Below are 18,086 nucleotides of genomic sequence, written 5' to 3'. Positions count from 1 at the left end.
CTCGGTAACTCCATGTGATGGTGAAACCATTTCTTAGGGTAAAATCTCCACTCCATCTTCGTTCTAGATTTACTCTCTTCCTTAAATGTTTGCTGGGTGTTTGCATTCCAGCACTAAATAGGAGGCACTGAGAACAGAAAAATAAATAAGAGTTTCTACTTTGATGAAGATCGCACTGTGATAGTAAGGGAAACAGCTTCAAAATATCATGGACTGCATAGTGTGATGGGGAAAGACAACACAGAGGCTTCTCCAGTTTGTATTCTTGCAGAAGTCCAGGTGAGGATAGCTTAGCTAACTTCTTAGCTTCTGTCTAACTGCTTGCTTGCCAGAAGTCACTCTCCACCACTAAAGTGAGATGCCAGAATTTCTGCCTTCAAAAATGCTATGCTCTAGACACTCCAGGCTATTACACTTAGGTCTGGAATACCTGAGTCTCGTTCCAGCTACCTGGAATAAGGACTTTGCATTGGCTATATACTGTATCTGAGTAGTCATTTCTAGTGGGCTCCCTGTAACATTAGCCCTGTGCAAAAGACAAAATAACAAGAGTCACGAAGAAGAGACATTCTTGTGAAATACTTGAAAAAAATTTTTTTACTCATGTGTATGAGTGTTTTTCCTACATATATGTATGTGCCCAGTGTGCTTGCCTAGCGCCTTCAGAAGCCAGAAGGTGGCACCAGGTTCTTTGGAACTGGAATTACAGATAACCATAAGCAACCATGTGGGTACTGAGGCCTGAACCCAGGTTCTCTAACACAACCTTCCAGCCACAAGAGTTGTGTGTGTGTGTGTGTGTGTGTGTGTGTGTGTGTGTGTGTGTGTGTGTGATGGAGTCCAGGAGTCCAGAAGAGGGCATAGGATTATCTGGAGCTGGAGTTACCTGTCAGTTGTGAGCTACCCTTGGTGATAGGATTGGGAACTCTATCCTCTGCAAGGGCAGTAGGCCCTTTTAACCTCTGAGCGATCTCTCCAGACCCTTGCTAAATGTTTTTTAATCCAATGTTTGCTTTCCTTCCATAATGAAAAAAATAAAAGAATTACAGAAAAATAACACATGGAATTGAACTTTTCAAGGATAAGCTCATTATGTGAAGTCAAAGCTTTGGACAATCAAATGTGTTCATTCAATCGCTACTATGCATTTCATTTCCTCCACCCCACGTGGGTTAGTGGGAAATCAGGCAATAAGTTGCAACACGATGGGGAAAGAAACCATGCAAGGAGATTTAGAAGCGTGAATAACTTCTAATCAGGAATACATTGCAACTTAGTTGGGCCAGGAGCACAATTAAGGGCTGTCTTGTGTTCTTGTATTCTGAAACCTGCAGTGAGATGAGATGTATAGAAAAGTCCTCTAGGGATGGCCACAACTTTGTGCATGCACAACAAATCTAATGTAATTGATTATGCCTGCATTTTCCATACTGCTTCTACATCTTTGGCAGAGATTTTCTTTGGTAAATTAGGAGGAAAAAAAAAAAATCTGATAATAACAGACACTGCAAGAGTTTGTAGAAACAACTCAGTCCGTTAAGCTTTGGGGTGGGAGAGGTCTGAGGGGTGGATCTACTTATGTGCTCACTCTGAATCCGTAGAGTATCTTCAAAGTTGGGTGCACTAGCTGGACGTAGCTTTGCAACAAGGAAGAGAAGGAGGGAAGAAAGCCACACCAGACAAAGTGCTGAGAAAAAAAAACATAGACCTCAGACTTTATCGTAAGCGCCTATGGGATCAGCCACTCAGAAATGAAACAGGGCCATAGGTTACAGAGGCTCTGGCAACCTGCTCCTCCAAATACCCAATGCACCAGGTAGGGGAAAAATTCATCCGGGCCCTGCAGGGCGCAAGCGCACTGCTGGGCCTCACCTAGGCCTTGCCTATAGCCATGAAAATTCCAGCCTCAACGCCCAGGAAGGCACCGTTGGCGCCTCCATTTTTTCCCTTCCCGGTTTCTCCTCTTTCTCTTCGGGAACTCCAATGGCTGGCACCGTACTTGGCGCTCAGTGCTCCAGCCACTTCCAGAAAACCGAAACGGAGAGGACTCCAGACCCTGCGCTCCTACTGGATCAATGTCTAGCATTGCCATGGAGCTCCCCGAGTCAAAAGCATCCTGGGAGGAAACAGGACACACCCTAACCCTGTCCCCTCCAATCCTCAGGTGTCCCCTGTGCCGGGAAGCCATCCCTCGGGTCGCCTTGAGACCCCCCCGCGCCGGGAAGGCAGGCAGCCGCGCGCTACCCCAGCCTGCGAGGCACGGTGGGCGGTTGGCCGGCCGCCGGCTGCTACCAGTCGCGAGTCCCCGAGGCCCTGCGCCGGGCGCCTGGCCGAAGGGTCGCCTCTCCGGGCGTCCTTCTCCTGGCCTCAGTGCCCCGGACCTGGCTCGGTGGGACCGTCTCCGGACGCTCAGGGAAGCTCTCGGCCGGCCGCAGCCATGAGTTCGACTCCAGGGCTGCCCACTCCCGGGGCCTCGCTGGCCCTGCGGGTGTCCTTCGTGGACGTTCATCCCGAGGTGATCCCGGTGCAGCTGTGGGGGCTGGTGGGTCAGCGGCGGGAGGAGTACGTGCGGCTGAGCCGGGAGATCCAGGAGGCGGCAGCCACGCGCGGTCCCTGGGCTCTGGGTGGGGCGTCGGCATCACCGGGGGAGCTGTGCCTGGTGCAGGTGGGGCTTATGTGGCACCGCTGCCGCGTGGTCAGTCGCCAGGCGCAAGACAGCCGCGTCTTCCTGCTGGATGAGGGCCGCACCATTACGGCGGGCGCGGGCTCGTTGGCACCAGGGCGCAGCGAGTTCTTCCATCTGCCCTCCGAGGTGCTAGGCTGTGTGCTAGCCGGCCTGGTGCCCGCGGGCGGCGGTGGCACCGGCGGTGGTGAACCCCAGCACTGGTCCCCCAGCGCCGTGGACTTCCTTAGCAACCTGCAGGGTAAGGAGGTGCACGGACGGGTCCTGGACGTGTTGCTCCTCCATCGCCTGGTGCTGCTGGAAGTGCCCGTTGTGTCTCAGCAGATGGAGGAGCTGGGTCTGGCCCGGCAGGTGCCCGACAGCCTCTTCTGTTCCCTGCTCAAACGCTATTTGACTGCGGCTGGGCTGGGTAGCTCTGGGGCTCCAGTTCTCCCGCGAGCCGCGCCCAAACAAGAGCATCCTGGGCTGGATTATTTTTATCCCCAACTGCAGCTGGGAGTGACGGAGCCGGTGGTGGTAACCCAAGTGTGCCATCCCCACCGAATTCACTGCCAACTCCGGAGCCTCTCGCAGGAGATCCACCGTCTCTCTGAGAACATGGCCCAGGTATACCGGGCGCCCACGGGGACAGAGGATGAGGACTCTGGCAGTGCCACCTGGGAGGAGAAGGAGGAGAGCCCTGACAAGCCAGGGTCTCCATGTGCTTCCTGTGGCTTGGACGGACAGTGGTACCGGGCTCTCTTGCTTGAGACCTTCAGGCCTCAGCGCTGTGCCCAGGTGCTTCACGTCGACTACGGAAGAAAAGAACTAGTAAGCTGCAGCAGCCTTCGCTATTTGCTGCCTGAGTATTTTCGAATGCCTGTGGTGACTTACCCTTGTGCATTGTATGGACTCTGGGACTGCGGAAGAGGCTGGTCCCGGTCACAAGTAGGTGATCTGAAAGCTCTGATCCTGGGCCAAGCAGTGAATGCAAAGATTGAATTTTACTGTTCCTTTGAGCATATGTATTATGTCACCCTGTACGGGGAAGATGGAATTAATCTCAACAGTGCGTTCGGAGTACAATCCTGTTGCCTGGCTGACCGGTTTCTTCAGAGCCAGGGGATAGAGGAGGAAGAGGATGAGGATGAGGACGAAGTGGAGGCAGCGTTTCAGTCTCAGTCCCCCACTGAGGAAATGGAGGAGGAAGTTTCCCTCCCATCCTTGAGATCCATCAGGTTGAAGATGAATACCTTCTACGACGCCCAGGTGGAGTTCGTGAAGAGCCCTTCGGAGTTCTGGATTCGCCTTAGAAAGCACAATAACACCTTCACCAAGCTGACCAAGAGAATGTGCAGTTTCTATTCTTCTGCCAGTAAGCTGGACGGGGTTATCTTGAAACCAGAACCGGATGACCTTTGCTGTGTAAAATGGAAAGAAAACGGTTATTACCGGGCCATGGTCACCCGATTAGACAGCAAGAGTGTGGATGTGTTCCTGGTGGACCGGGGCAACTCTGAGAACGTCGACTGGTGTGACGTGAGGATGCTGCTGCCGCAATTTAGACGGCTACCGATACTGGCTCTGAAGTGCACCCTGGCTGACATCTGGCCCCTGGGGAAAGCCTGGAGCCAGGAAGCAATTTCGTTTTTTAAAAAGACGGTACTCCACAAAGAATTGGTGGTCCACATTCTTGATAAGCAGGATCGCCAATATGTCATAGAGATCCTGGATGAATCCAGAACAGGGGAGGAAAACATTAGTAAGGTCATTGCTCAAGCTGGATATGCCAAGTTCCAGGAATTTGAAACCAAAGAAAACATCAGACTCAGTGCCCACTCCCCTGGGCATGTTTCGGGTCATTTTATTTCAGAGTCTAGCAAAATACCTTCTGTCAAGAAGGTAGAAGGAGACCAGAAAGCCAAGAAAGACAATAAAACCCTCTCTGTTTCGGAAGCTTTGGCCGACACAGTAAGCCTTTCGAACATTCCCACCGGACAGACGGCACAGGACAAAGAGAAGGTAATGTCTGACCCATCTCTCCTCATGCTGAATTTCTTGAAAACGAAACCAGACTGCTGTGGTAAAGGGGAATTGGAGGTGGGCAGCACTGTTGAAGTCAAGGTGTCTCACATCGAAAACCCTGGCTCCTTCTGGTGTCAGCTGATGAGGAACGCGCAAGGTTTCAGAACCCTGATGTGTGACATCGAGGACTATTGCAAAAGTGAGCCATCTCCCTATGAGGGGGACACGCGTGCTTGTCTGGCAAAGCGAACAGCAAATGGGAGATGGTCCAGAGCTGTGATTAGCGGGGCCCAGTCTTTAGAACATGTCAGAGTGGTGTTTGTGGATTATGGAGACAAAGACGTGGTGTCTATGAAGGACATACTCTCAGTCAGTGATGTGTTTTTCAAGGTTAGAGCTCAGGCCTTCAGGTGCAGTCTTTATAATTTAATTCAACCAACTGGTGAAAATCCCTTTGTCTGGGATGAAAAGGCGGTACAGGCTTTTAGTGGGTTTATCGATAACGCTTGGCAGAATAACTTAGAATTAAAATGCACAATCTTTGCTTTGGCATCAAGGTATGAGGAAGAGTGGTTCAATGTTGTGGACTTGCTAACGCCCTTTCAGAGTGCCTGCCATTTTCTGGTAGAAAAGAGGCTTGCTAGGCCTGTAAAACTTCAGAAGCCCCTGGAGCCTTCTGTTCAGCTACATTCTTACTACTACTCCACCCATGACTTAAAAATCGGAAGTGAAGAATTGGTGTACATAACGCACGCTGATGACCCCTGGACATTTTATTGCCAACTCGCAAGAAACACAAACATTTTAGAACAATTATCGTACAACATTATGCAGCTAAGTAAATCTTTACTGAATTTAAAAGCCTCCACCTTGGTCCCTGGAACCTTGTGCCTTGCCAAGTATACGGACGGAAACTGGTATAGGGGAATAATAATAGAAAAAGAACCAAGTAAAGTCTTTTTTGTTGATTTTGGGAACACATACGTAGCCAGCGATCATCTGCTCCCCATCCCCCGAGATGCCTATGACGTTCTACTTTTACCCATGCAAGCCGTGAAATGCTCATTATCTGACATCCCTCACCATATCCCGGAAGAAGTCACAGCCTGGTTTCAGGAGACTGTTTTAGATAAGTCACTGAAGGCATTAGTCGTAGCAAAAGACCCAGATGGAAGACTGATTATAGAGCTGTATGACGAGAGTGTCCAGATCAATGCCAGCATTAACGAGAAGCTCGGGCTCCTTGGTTACAAAAACAGAACAAGAAAAAAAGACAGAGAAAATGAAGTAATACTCCACGAGACCGAAGCTCTTGAAGGTAAAAAGGAGAGCGTGAAGCCATTACCCACAGACTATTTGGGTAAATCAGGAGAGAGCAAAGCACACAGTGCAGAGATTATGGGTGAATCATGCAAACCCAAGATCAGCCCAGCATGCAAGGAGCTCAAATATTTACAAGGCTCAGCAAAGGCCAACCTAGTCACACCGTATCAGGACTCCACAGGAAACAAAAGTGATGGAGGGTTTCCATTAACAAGGGAGAAGAAAGAAGACATGTTTGCCAACTCACCCATGAGTGTCTCCAAATTAGATTCCGCTCTTCCTGAGAGAAGAATGGGAGAAGCCAGCGGTAGAGATCTGCCTCCCAAGTTCTGTGAATTCCCACAAAAGACAATAGCTCCTGGCTTTAAGACCTCTGTGTATGTTTCTCATATTAACGACCTTTCAGATTTCTACATCCAGCTGATAGAAGACGAAGCTGAGATCAATCGTCTTTCAGAGAGACTGAATGACATCAGAACGCGGCCCCAATACCACGCAGGTCCACCGTGGCAAAGCGGAGACGTGATATGCGCCGTCTTCCCGGAGGATAACTTATGGTACCGAGCAGTGGTCCTGGAACAGCAGCCCAACGACCTTCTGTCTGTACAGTTTATCGATTATGGCAACATGTCTGTAGTTCACACTAACAGAACCGGTCGGCTTGGCCCCATTGATGCGGTGTTACCTGCACTGTGCTTCCACTGCTGCCTAAGGGGGCTTTTGGTACCTGAGGTCGTAAGTTGTAAGGAAATGGTGAGCTACTTTTCTCAAAGGACAGAAGAGGCTCAGATAAGATGCGAATTTGTTAAATTCCAAGGCACCTGGGAAGTGATTCTCACAGATGAACATGGAATCATAGCTGAAGATATGATGAACAGGTTTGCATTCAATGAAAAATCTCAAGCGGGGCTTACCACCCAAACCATGAAAGGAGACTGTTCAAAGACAGCTAACAAACCCAATATTGATACTTCAGTGTTTCTTAACTGGTATAACCCCAAAGCAAAACTGATTAAAGCCTACGCCACCGTGATAGATGGGCCCGAGTACTTCTGGTGTCAGTTTGCCGATTCCGAGAAGCTGCAGTATCTAGAAACCGAGGTTCAAAGTGCAGCCAAGCAGCTGGTAGACAGGAAAAGCTGCACCCAGTGTCCGCAAATTGGAGATCCGTGCATCGTGAGGTACAGAGAAGATGGGCATTACTATAGAGCCCTCATCACTAATATCAGTGACGATCACCTTGCATCGGTCAGGCTTGTGGACTTTGGGAACATGGAAGATTGTGTGGACACCAAAGCACTCTGGAGCATCCCTTCGGAGCTCCTACGGATTCCCATGCAAGCGTTTCCATGCTGCCTTTCTGGATTCGCGGTCTCTGGCGGTATGTGCCCTCAAGAGGGAAATGATTATTTTTATGACATCATCACAGAGGACATGTTGGAAATAACAATCTTGGAGATTAAAAGAGACGTTTGCGACATCCCCTTAGCCGTCGTGGAGCTAAGGAGCAAAGGCGAGAACATTAACGAGAAGATGAAGAAGTATGCAAAAGTGGGCACGCCCAAGAGTGACCTGTACTGTGAGAAGCATGGCTCAGAGAGAAAGGGAGGCCTTACCAGTCCTGACCTCGGCCTCCAGAAGCCAAGTCATAAAATAGCCCACGATAAGACATTCTACATGGAAGCCCGGGCAAGTGAGTTCTCAGAAAGACTTGAAAAAAATTTAAACATTGAAACCAAGCCAAATAAATTCTATGAACGCAGCACCCGGAACATCTTCGACACTTTTGAGAACTCATGCAAAGGTAAAATGGGTTCTGAGAGGCTGGAAGGTAACATGGATTACCATTTCGTGGACAGAGTCAAGTACGATGAGAACTATCTCATTCCAGGATTTAACTCGATATTGGCCCACGCTAGTGAGCCAAAGGAGTTACTGGAACTGAATTCACTAGAGGTACCACTCTCCCCCGACGACGACGAATGCAAAGAATTCTTAGAACTGGAATCCATTGAGTTACAGCATTCCCCTGCTGGGGAGGAAGAGAAAGAAGAGCTAGGCCTGGGGTCTCCAATGGCACCGCTGTCCCCAGGCTGCCAGGCAGGAGCCACCCTGGGGCCCTTCATGATGCAGCTTCCCCTGGACTGCGAGGCCGCCGAGAAGCAGCTGGAGCTGGAGCTCCCCACACCCCAGCTGTCTTTGGATGACAGCATAAGCCCTTTATCCGCAACTGTCAGCCAGAGCATCCAGGAATCCAGGTACGCGGAGGATGAGAGGAAGTCCAGCTGCACAGCCTCTTCTGACGACGACAACAGCATGTCGTCTCCACTCCCCCACCACGGGAAGGGTGGCAGTTCCCCGGCACGCGACGAAACGAACCTGTCTGAAGGGGAGTTTCCACGGTTTGAAAACAGAGACAGCACCACCTTATTGACACCTTTGTTCTCTGAGGAAGAAGCCAGAGAAGGAAGGAAGTGCGGGAGCGCCGTACCAGGTGCGTTGATTTCTTTCTCCTTTTAGTAACTAAGTGATTCTCGTTTTCCAGAAAGGGGGAGAGAGCTATTGCGGAGTTACTTACATTTTTTTTTCTAAAAAAAATTAAACACAAAGACGTTAGCTCAGATTTGAATTTTGTGAGGGGTGTTTTAGTTTTGCCTGTTTGGGTTTTTAGAAGGAAACCCTATGTCTCTACCGCAGACTTATCTTGAATCCGAGCCACCTTCTGGCTCAGTCTGATCAGTAGAGTAGAGAGAGATGACTCATCAGTTAATAGCACGAACTGCTCTTGCAGAAGACCCATAGATTCCAAACACACACATCAAGCATCCCAGAACCACCCACGACTCCAGGTCAGGATATCCAGTGCCCTCTTCTGGCCTCTGTGGGCAACTGCACCCACAGAGAACAACTAAAAATGAAAATCTAACCTTTTAAAATGTTTGTAATGGGTGAGAAGCTTTGCCAACTACATTTCCATAGAGATGGCTAACATCCGAAATACCCGAAGATCTTTAAAAAACTAGCCATTAAAAAAAAAGCACTCACAAAATTTTCTAATCAACAACTTGACCAACTAACTGAATAGAGAGTTTCCAAAAGGAAACAATATTTTTAACACATTTAACATCCTTGGCCATCAGGGAAATGCAAATGGAAAGTGCTTTAGTAAGATGGCTGTCATCAAAAGAAAAAAATGGAAACAAGAAAGCAAATGTGGGCTAACCTGAGATGAAGGGCAAGCCTTCACTCACTGCTGGTGGGAGCATAATCCGGTGTAGTCACTATGGAAAGTGGATTTCTTAAAAAGTTCAAAAATAGAACTGTCATAAGATATAACCATTCCTAGTCATATACCCCAGGGGCTCCTAAGTCGCCCTACACAGACTTGTCTTCTTGGTTAGAGTGACATGATAAAACTCTGTGACCAAAAGCAACCTGGGGAGGAAAGTGTTTATTTTGTTTTATAGCTTGTAGTCTGTCTTCCAGGGCCACCACAGCAGGAACTGCCTCCAGCAGGAGCTGATACAGAAGCTAGAAGAGTGCTGCTTACTGACCTGGTCCCCAGGCTTACTCAGCCTGCTGTCTTACAGAACCTGGGACCACCAGCCAGGGTTGGCTTCACATACAGTGGGCTGGGCCCTCCCTCATCAGTCAAAAAAATGCAGCACAGGCTTGCCCACAGGCAAATCTTACCAAGGCATTCTCTCAGCTGAGAGTCCCTCTTACCAGATTACTCTAGTGTGTGTTGAGTAGACATCAAACTAGTCAGCACCCTTGCTTATCCATGTTTATTGCTGAATTATCCACAAAATAGCTATGAACAAATCAACCTAGATGTCCATCAATAGATGAACCAACCACAGGGATGTGGCACACATACTCAGTGGAATTTTATTTAGTCACAAAGAAAAATGAAAAGCCTCAGGAAACTCGATGGAACTGGATATCATCATTATGTTATCCTAAATATCCCAGACTCAGAAAGAAAAATACCTTGTATTTTTTTCACATGCATACCCAATACATCAATTTTCACCTATGTATGGATGGTAGGATATGGGCCATGAAACTAGGACAGGTTCACTGATGGTGACAATACATGCTTTTAGTAGCAATTTTCAATGTTAAAGGTCAAATTTAATGATGGTTTTTAGTTTTGTTGTCTTGGGGAAGTGCTAGGATTATATAAAGTTTGGGCATACAGATGTGTGTGTGTGTGTGTGTGTGTGTGTGTGTGTGTGTGTGGAGTATATTTTATATATAATAAAATTGAGGAAAGAGAAAACATACTAACATACAACTTGCATGTTCCTGATTTAAAAAGGAGAATAGTAAGCTTTGATTAGGAAAGTGCTCAGTGTCTCATGCTAAGGTGCCAGGCTGTGCACACTGAGTCTCCTCCCTGTGTTCAATTCAGCAGTTCAGCTACAGAACACCTACACTCTGAAAGGCTTCTCTGTTGGGTCGAAATGTGTCGTATGGTCAAGCCTAAGAAACACATGGTCTAAGTGCGAGATTCTGGAACTTGCAGAAGAAGGAACAAGGGTAAGGGGGAAGCGAGGGACTTTATTTCAAGCCAGACTTGCTTATAAAAGCTTTACTCATGCCCCCAGACTGTCAAAGATTCCAGGTAGCTACTGGTTTATCTCTGCTCATTTCTCCTGGCACTCATTCTCCTTGGCACCTTTGTGGGACTCAAACCTTCTCAAACACTGGTGGGGACTTTCAGTTTATGGTGGCATTACTTGGTTTTGTATTCTGTAATATGGAAAACCAGATACACTAGTATTGTTTGCCTACTCATTAAATTCTATATTCCTGGACCTTGGCCTATCTTGCCAATTCTGAATTTCTTGAGGTGGATTCAAGAATATACATTATTACACCATTAATACTAGACAGCCTGGGCTGGAGAGATGGCTTGGTGGTTAAGAGCGCCTATGCTCCTGTAGAGGAAACCATTTTGGTCCCCAGCACTCCTATCAGGAAACTCACAACCACCTCTCATCCAGCTCCCGTGGAGCAGGCATCCTCTTCTGGCCTGCATTGGTCCCTGCATGCATAAGGTGCACATACAGACACACACACTCAGGCACGCACATATACAAATAAGTAAGCAAGTCTTAAGACGGGAGAGCTACTGTGTAGAATACAAATGAATGACATTAGCATTCATATGCAGGCAACATTCAGCTGGAAGTCTGTACTCTCCAGCCTTGGTCATCAATTCTTAATATTTTGTACCATAGTTTAGACATCAAACTGCTTAAGTTTGCATACGTATATGTGTAGGCATCTGTACATGTATGCTTTTGCTTTGGTGTATGTAATAAAGCAGTCTTGTTTCACCCATGTTCCATCCTGTCTACCACAGGGTTTTTGTTTTGTTGTTTGTTTTTTTTTAGACAGGGTTTTTCTGTGTAGCCCTGGCTGGCTTTGAACTTGGGGGTTGGGAGGATCTGCCCACCTCTCCCTCCCAGTGCTGGGATTAAAGACATGCGCTGGCTCACCACATAATCAATTCCAAATTATCGTTAGTGATTTCCTTTAGCCATTTCTTATGAGAAACACTGTCTAATGTTACTGTGTAGATTTACCCAATAACTACAAACTCTACCCCCAAGAAAGAGCTGTATACCTGTAATCTATCCAAACATTTGAGCATATAGAAGCAGACCTTACGGGGAAACAGTGTACACACTACATTCTACACTCTATTGTACTCTGATTGTAGGCCTTTTCCCCTCATTATATTTGGAATTTTAATTATTTCTGATCCCTTAGCATATATACTCAGCATGTTTGTAGTACTGAGTTTAAAAAAAAAAAAACAGGGTAAAATTTAATATAACCCTTTTCTTTTCTTTTGAGACAATGCCCCATGTACCCCAGGCTGACGTCAAAATTCTGTATTTAACCCAAATTTTCCTTGGACATTTGAGCCTCCTGTTTCCATTTCCCATGTGCTGGGATGGCAGGTCATGCATCATAACACTTGGGGGTTGAGCCTAGTGCTGTGCACGCGAGACAAACACCAAGCCAGCTGAGCTACAACCCCAGCCTCTCAGGGAAACACGCTGACTGCTTTATCATAAACATTCCCACAACACATTAGTCACCCGCAGTTTGTAAATCTCGCCAGCTTTTGGTTGTGCTTGTTTTGGTTTTTTACCAGTTGTTCTTTTTCCTCTTGTAGGTTTTGAACCTTTCAAATGGTGTGGAGGAGACAGTAAGCCCCGAGAATGTCTGGAATGGTATTCCCAAGGTAGATATGAGACCCTCTGAGGTAAGCCTGAGTAATCGTTGAGTAATGAAGGCTTTGTTCTTTGTTTTCCGAGACATTTGGACAGGCACTTTTCAAAGCCCTTGTCGTAGGAAGGATGCACAGGGAAAAGAACCTGTATCAACACAGTTGACTACATCAATGACAAAAATCAATGTTTCTGGGATTGGAGGCCGAGTATCACTTTGGGCAAACTAGTCATTCATTATTTATTCCTTGCTTGTCTTTTTTTCACTTTGAGGTTAAAGAATTTTTTTTAAAAAAGTTGGGTATTAATGACTCATATAACACATATATATATATGTATATATACATATATATGTCATATATATGTATATGTGTATTATATATATTATATATATTATACACATATACATATATATGTCATATATATGTATGTATGTATATGTATGTGTGTGTGTATATATATATATATATATATATATATATATATATATATGGAGAGAGAAAGAGAGAGAGAGAGAGAGAGAGAAAACAAACATCCAAGAAATAGGACGAAATTTAAAATGAAGTTGCTGGAGATAGCTCAGAGTTTAAGATCACTTGCTGTTCTTGGCTACAGATATAAGATGAGTTCCCAGGACCTACTTCAGGCATCTCGTAAATGCCTGCAACTCCAACTCCAAAGGAGCCAATGCCCTTTCTTTTGGGCCTCCAAAGATCACCTGTAGTCACACACGCACACGTAAATATATATAAAATATATATGTTTTCTATTTTAAAATGGAAAAGTAACCGCCATTTGCACTCAACCTTGCGAAGACAAGCTGGTTGATGGTTTCGTTTCCTTTCCCACTTTTTGCCACCTAGATTGAATTTACTTCTCTCACACACTGTCAACACAGATGCTGCCACAGCACGTGGCTTTACAGTGTGTGGAGGAGCATGGTGACGGGCAGCTCCCACAGCCACCGGGATGTGTTTGCATGGCCAATCTGAACTTCTTGCTTTTGACAGATTCAATGCCTTGATCATCACCGTTTCCCTCTGTCAAGTGTCTGTTCCCTGGAGAGATGGTTCAAGTTTCCTTCCTTCATAATAGGCTGAGTCATTGTGGATTATCGTGTTGTGAACATTTTGTATCATGTATGACCCAGGTCCTGTAAACATCCTCTGGAGAAGGGAAGGCTGAGGGTTTTCATTTTAGTAGATGACTAAGGTTCCTGTTGTAAACTCCATCCATCCATCTATGCCTTCCGGTTCCAGTTCAGTTTTCAAAGTTCAGTTGTCTTGTTGCTCAGGTCTGCTCAGCACTTCAGCTACTCAGGGGTCCATCTGGAACTTACAGTGGTGGTCGGGTATGAGAGAGTGCTGGGCTACTGCTGCCAAGCGCAGGGGCTGCTCTGAGACGGAATCTTAGCTCATACTTAGTGTTAGCATGTTAGCATTAAAGCTCTGCTTCCTCACCCCCGAGAGTTCTTCTATGCTATGTCACTTTTTAGGTGTGGAGGGCACACAGGCATGTGTATGTACACGCATGTGGAACACAGAAGTCGACCTCTAGTGTTCCTTAAGAGCCACCCACTATGGTGGCTTTTGTTTTGTTGGGGTTTTGTTATCATTTGTTTTGAGACAATGCTCCTCACTAAGAGGAAACTGGGACTCTTCGGATTGGGTATGCTGACTTGGCAGCAAGCTTGAGGTTGCTGCCTACCTCTGGCCCTGTCTACAAAGCATGCTCCAGCACACCCAGTTTTTTTAAATAGGGATGTTGTTGGTAGAACTCAGATCCACATGCTTGTGTACCAAGTGCTTCAATTACCCCCTCAGCCCCCGTGAACTTCATTTTCTGATCCCTTTTGGTAGAGTTGTTAATGTTTCTTTCTTTGGCTTTCTCTTTGGGATCCTTCAGTTCTTTGTGACTGAGCTTGCCGTTGGAGTGAAGTGGGTAAGAGAAAAGCATCGGGTCAGCCTTGTTCAGGTAACTGAAGGGCCGAGACAGGCTCCTCCCGAGGTCTAGGTGCCTGCCCATGTGTACATGGGTGTACACCCATGTTATGCAATGCAAGACCAAAAGAAAATAGCACAATGGAATTTCCTGCCCATTTCCTGTTTTCTTCCACTATTCAGGGTTGCTGCTTTTCAATCTCTTTCAAGAGACAGAGCCTTTCTCTGATACTGCTGTCTACCCCGACGAACAGTTTCTGTTTGACCTGCCCTCTGTGCAAAAGTATACAGATGTGTGTGTGTGTGTGTGTGTGTGTGTGTGTGTGTGTGTGCATGCATGTGTGTGAGTGTGTGTGATTAGTGTCTATTTTTAAACTTTATTATCTGGATGATTTAAGTTTACCACACGAATGTCTCACTAACAAGTTCCACTTGCACATAACACTATCAGTTATTGAAGCTACAGTAACCATCAGTAACTCATCAAAAGTCTTACCATAAAATGGTAGGTTTTAAGACCTGCTATGTCAAGAGCCATGGCCCATCTTTCTTCTTCTTCATTTCCCTCAAAGCCTGGCTTGGTTTTGTTGTTGTTTGTTTTAATTTATTGAGAGTTGCATGCAGTGTGTGTTGGTCCTATTCGCTCCCTTTCTCCAGCTCTTCCCAGATTCACCCCCCCACTCTCTGCCCACCCAGCTTCACATCCCCTGTTTTACAACCTTTCAAGACCAGTCTGTGCTGTCCAGGGATTCTTGGATGTGTGGGTTTTCTGCTGGGGTATAACTGACCTTGTAAGGGCTGGGCTCTAGAGAAAACAGTTTCTTCTCTCAGTCGTCAATGTCTTCACGGCTAGGGGTGGAATTTTGGCCCCAACACCCATCCCCATGCTGGGATTTGGTCTGACTTGGGTTTGCACAGGTCTTGGGCATGCTGTCATAGCTGAGAGCAGCTGCTCACTGTGTAGTTATCCACGGCCTTTGGTTCTTTACACTCTTTCTGCCCCCTCTTCTGCAATGAACTCAGAGCTTTGGGAAGAGGGGGTACAGTCTATATGTTCCCTTTAGGGTTAACTATATTGCGTCTTCCTAGGCTGGCCTTGAGCTACACACACACACACACACACACACACACACACACACACACACGGTGGAGGATGATCTTGAACTTCTGGTCCCTCTGTCTCCTCCCAAATGCTGGGATTATAGGTCCACACCAGCACACCCGTTTGTACAACTGCCCTCTCCTTCCTCCATCAAACAAAGCTGCCAGGGTTGGAAGAACATACATACAGAGAAAAGGCCCTTCCCTGCCTGTGTGGGATGCTCCAGCATCCACATCCAGCAGAGATGTAACAGAGAGAACTTGATAAACTGAAGGCATGCTTCTGCTTCTGGTCCCTGGCCCTGAAACAAAACCTTGACAGCTCCCAGGAATTCATCTTACCATTTAACCCCATCTGTGGTGAGGTTCTGATTTCTGTGTTTACAACTCTGACCATGATAATAACTCCAAGGTTCCATTTGGTAGGCTGTATTCCAAACAGTGGGAAAGGACCTTCTTCCCTTCATGTCATCGGATGACACCATCATCAAAGGTAACCCGTGTGCTTAAAACCACAGTGTCTTTGTCACCCAGAATTCCCAAGTCTTAAAGATAGCATTACCTTTAATCTCTCAAATGTGATGGGTTGGCAGCTTCTGTGGATATTAGCAGAACTGAGGGTGGGGGTGGGGGTAACGTGTTTAAATGTGGTGAATTGGGACGAGTAAGAGAAAGACCTGCTGAAATGTCAGAGGAAACCTGTTGGTGAATTGAGTAAATCTTAGAAGTTAACTTCTGAACTTGACAGATTAGTATTTTAAAAGGCATGAAATGGCATTCTTGGGGCAAGCAGGTGATTGCATCAGTGAGTGAGTTAAGGCATCTACTGCCATGCCTGTCAAACCTATGGACCCACGTGGTGAAAGGGATGGTGATGTCTGCCAATTGTCCTCTCACCTCTGCACACATGTGCACACACCCATCCATCCTCCCTCATCACACAAAAATAATAAAAATTAGGTCCATTCTTGGAACTAATTTACTTGCACATTCAGTCTGTCTGGCAGTCTTTTGGAATTTCCTTGTGGACATTTGGTTCATCTTCATGACAAGTTTCAGTTTGCTGGGCATCCCCAGAGCCTCAGTGGCTTTTTCGTAAACAGTACCTTGGTGGGTGGCCATTTTGCTCAGTGGGTATAGAGACCTGCTGCCAAGCCTTGCTGACCTGTGTTCCATTCCTGGATCCCATATGACGTGTTCTGGTTTGTTTTCAATTGCTGTGATAAATGCCAAGACTAAAGGCAACTCAGAAGGAGAGTGTTTATTTAGAACGGTCCAGTCACAGTCGGTCAATGAGAAAATCCAGGACAAGAACTCAGGCAGGAAGCAGAGGCAGGATCCATGGAGAGCTGTTGCTTACTACCTTGCTCTATGGTCACATCCACTTACCTTTTTCATACCTGCCAGGACCACGTACCCAGGGTGGGCACCACCCACAGAAGGCTGGATTCTCTTCACATGGATTATCAATCAAGAAAGTGGCATACAGACTTACCCAAAGAACAGTCTAATAGACGCATGTTCTCAATCGAGTTCTTTCTCCATGGATGACCCTAACTTGTGCCACGTTGAAAACAAACACCTAACCTGTACATGGTGTAAGGAGGAACTGACTCTTACCATGTTGTCTCTGTTTCCACACATCCTTATATATATGTATATATTCACTGATTCAGAGAGAGAGAGAGAGAGAGAGAGAGAGAGAGAGAGAGAGAGAGAGAGAGAGAAATGGTTCTGATGGTTCTGGTTACTTCTTGGGGACATCCATCCTCATCCCCACCCTGTTGTCACTCTGCTTTCTCTCCTTCAGGTTTTTCTTCTGTTTCAGAGGAGGAGTGTGGAGGTGACGCAGATTCGACTGCGGCCAAGCTGAACGTATAGACGCGGCCAATCAGAAGCTGCCTTTAACAATCACGTGCTACCCAGACCAAACTTGCTGGAGGAAACGTAAAGCACGTGACCCCGGAAGTTTTCCTTTGGGGGACAAATTGATGTGTGGTGGAAGCATTGGTCTTAGGTTGACACAACAGCCTGTTTATTGCTATTTAGAGGCATCTGGCCTTGTTCCTCAGTCTATAGCTTTCTCATGTTTCTTCTCAGCCAGGATAATTTATTTTGCTAAACAATTTGCTAACATATTGCTATATTCCTAAAAGTGCTATCTTTTCAATAGATTGTTTGTAGTAAAATGGAAACTTCCAGGTTCTCAATGAGAATGATAGGATGCTGCCAAGTGCCACGGCTTTGTTAGCAAGACTGTCAGAAGCCCTGTTTTTCTTTTGCCATGTGTGTCTACTGAAATAGGTGGCTACTGCTCTGTTTGAACCTGGAACGCAACAAATGCAACCCAAGATTTGAATAAAGTTTATCCTTAAAGCTGTGGTGGCCTCATCTGTTCTTCTGTCTCTCCTCTGTAACTGAGAAACAGGGAACCTTGGTGCTAGGAAAATCTAGTCCTGAGCCTGCATTTAATTAAGCACATGCCTTTAATCCCAGCAATCAGGAGACAGAAGCAAGAGGATATAAAGTTGGCTGAGAATTTTGAACATTTCCTTTGGCTCCTTCACAGTCTTTGGGTAAATACCTAACGTGTCTGAGCAGGGATCCCTGCTGTGCTTAGTCATGGCACCTCCATTTAGTAAACAGAACACACCAGAGTTTAAAAACCTAAAGGACCAACATTGACTCTATTGCCCTTGTACCAGGGATTCTAAAAACCTCGCCCACATCCCCTTTCATCGTCAATGGAAACGGGACAGCATCACCAATCCTACATTAGAACAA

The 18,086-nt window shown here is 46.4% G+C and overlaps 1 protein-coding gene across 2 annotated transcripts; it reads left to right on the top strand.

The window, feature by feature from the left end:
• Nucleotides 1–1,901: 1,901 nt before the first annotated feature.
• Tdrd6 (tudor domain containing 6) lies at nucleotides 1,902–17,678 on the top strand. 2 transcript variants are annotated; one of them, XM_034521613.2, is made up of 5 exons: nucleotides 1,902–8,504; nucleotides 10,428–10,555; nucleotides 12,207–12,296; nucleotides 15,729–15,795; nucleotides 17,113–17,678. In XM_034521613.2, the coding sequence occupies exons 1-5, from the start codon at nucleotides 2,438–2,440 to the stop codon at nucleotides 17,181–17,183; spliced, it is 6,423 nt and encodes a 2,140-aa protein (XP_034377504.1). In that variant the 5' UTR covers nucleotides 1,902–2,437; the 3' UTR covers nucleotides 17,184–17,678. The 2 variants fall into 2 exon arrangements, with proteins under 2 accessions (XP_034377504.1, XP_034377505.1); XM_034521614.2 differs by having other exon boundaries at nucleotides 2,259–8,504; nucleotides 10,431–10,555.
• Nucleotides 17,679–18,086: the final 408 nt, after the last annotated feature.

This window comes from Arvicanthis niloticus, chromosome 17, assembly GCF_011762505.2.
Source record: "Arvicanthis niloticus isolate mArvNil1 chromosome 17, mArvNil1.pat.X, whole genome shotgun sequence".
Lineage (NCBI taxonomy): Eukaryota > Metazoa > Chordata > Mammalia > Rodentia > Muridae > Arvicanthis > Arvicanthis niloticus.
This window is presented reverse-complemented; position numbering and strand designations above follow the sequence as displayed.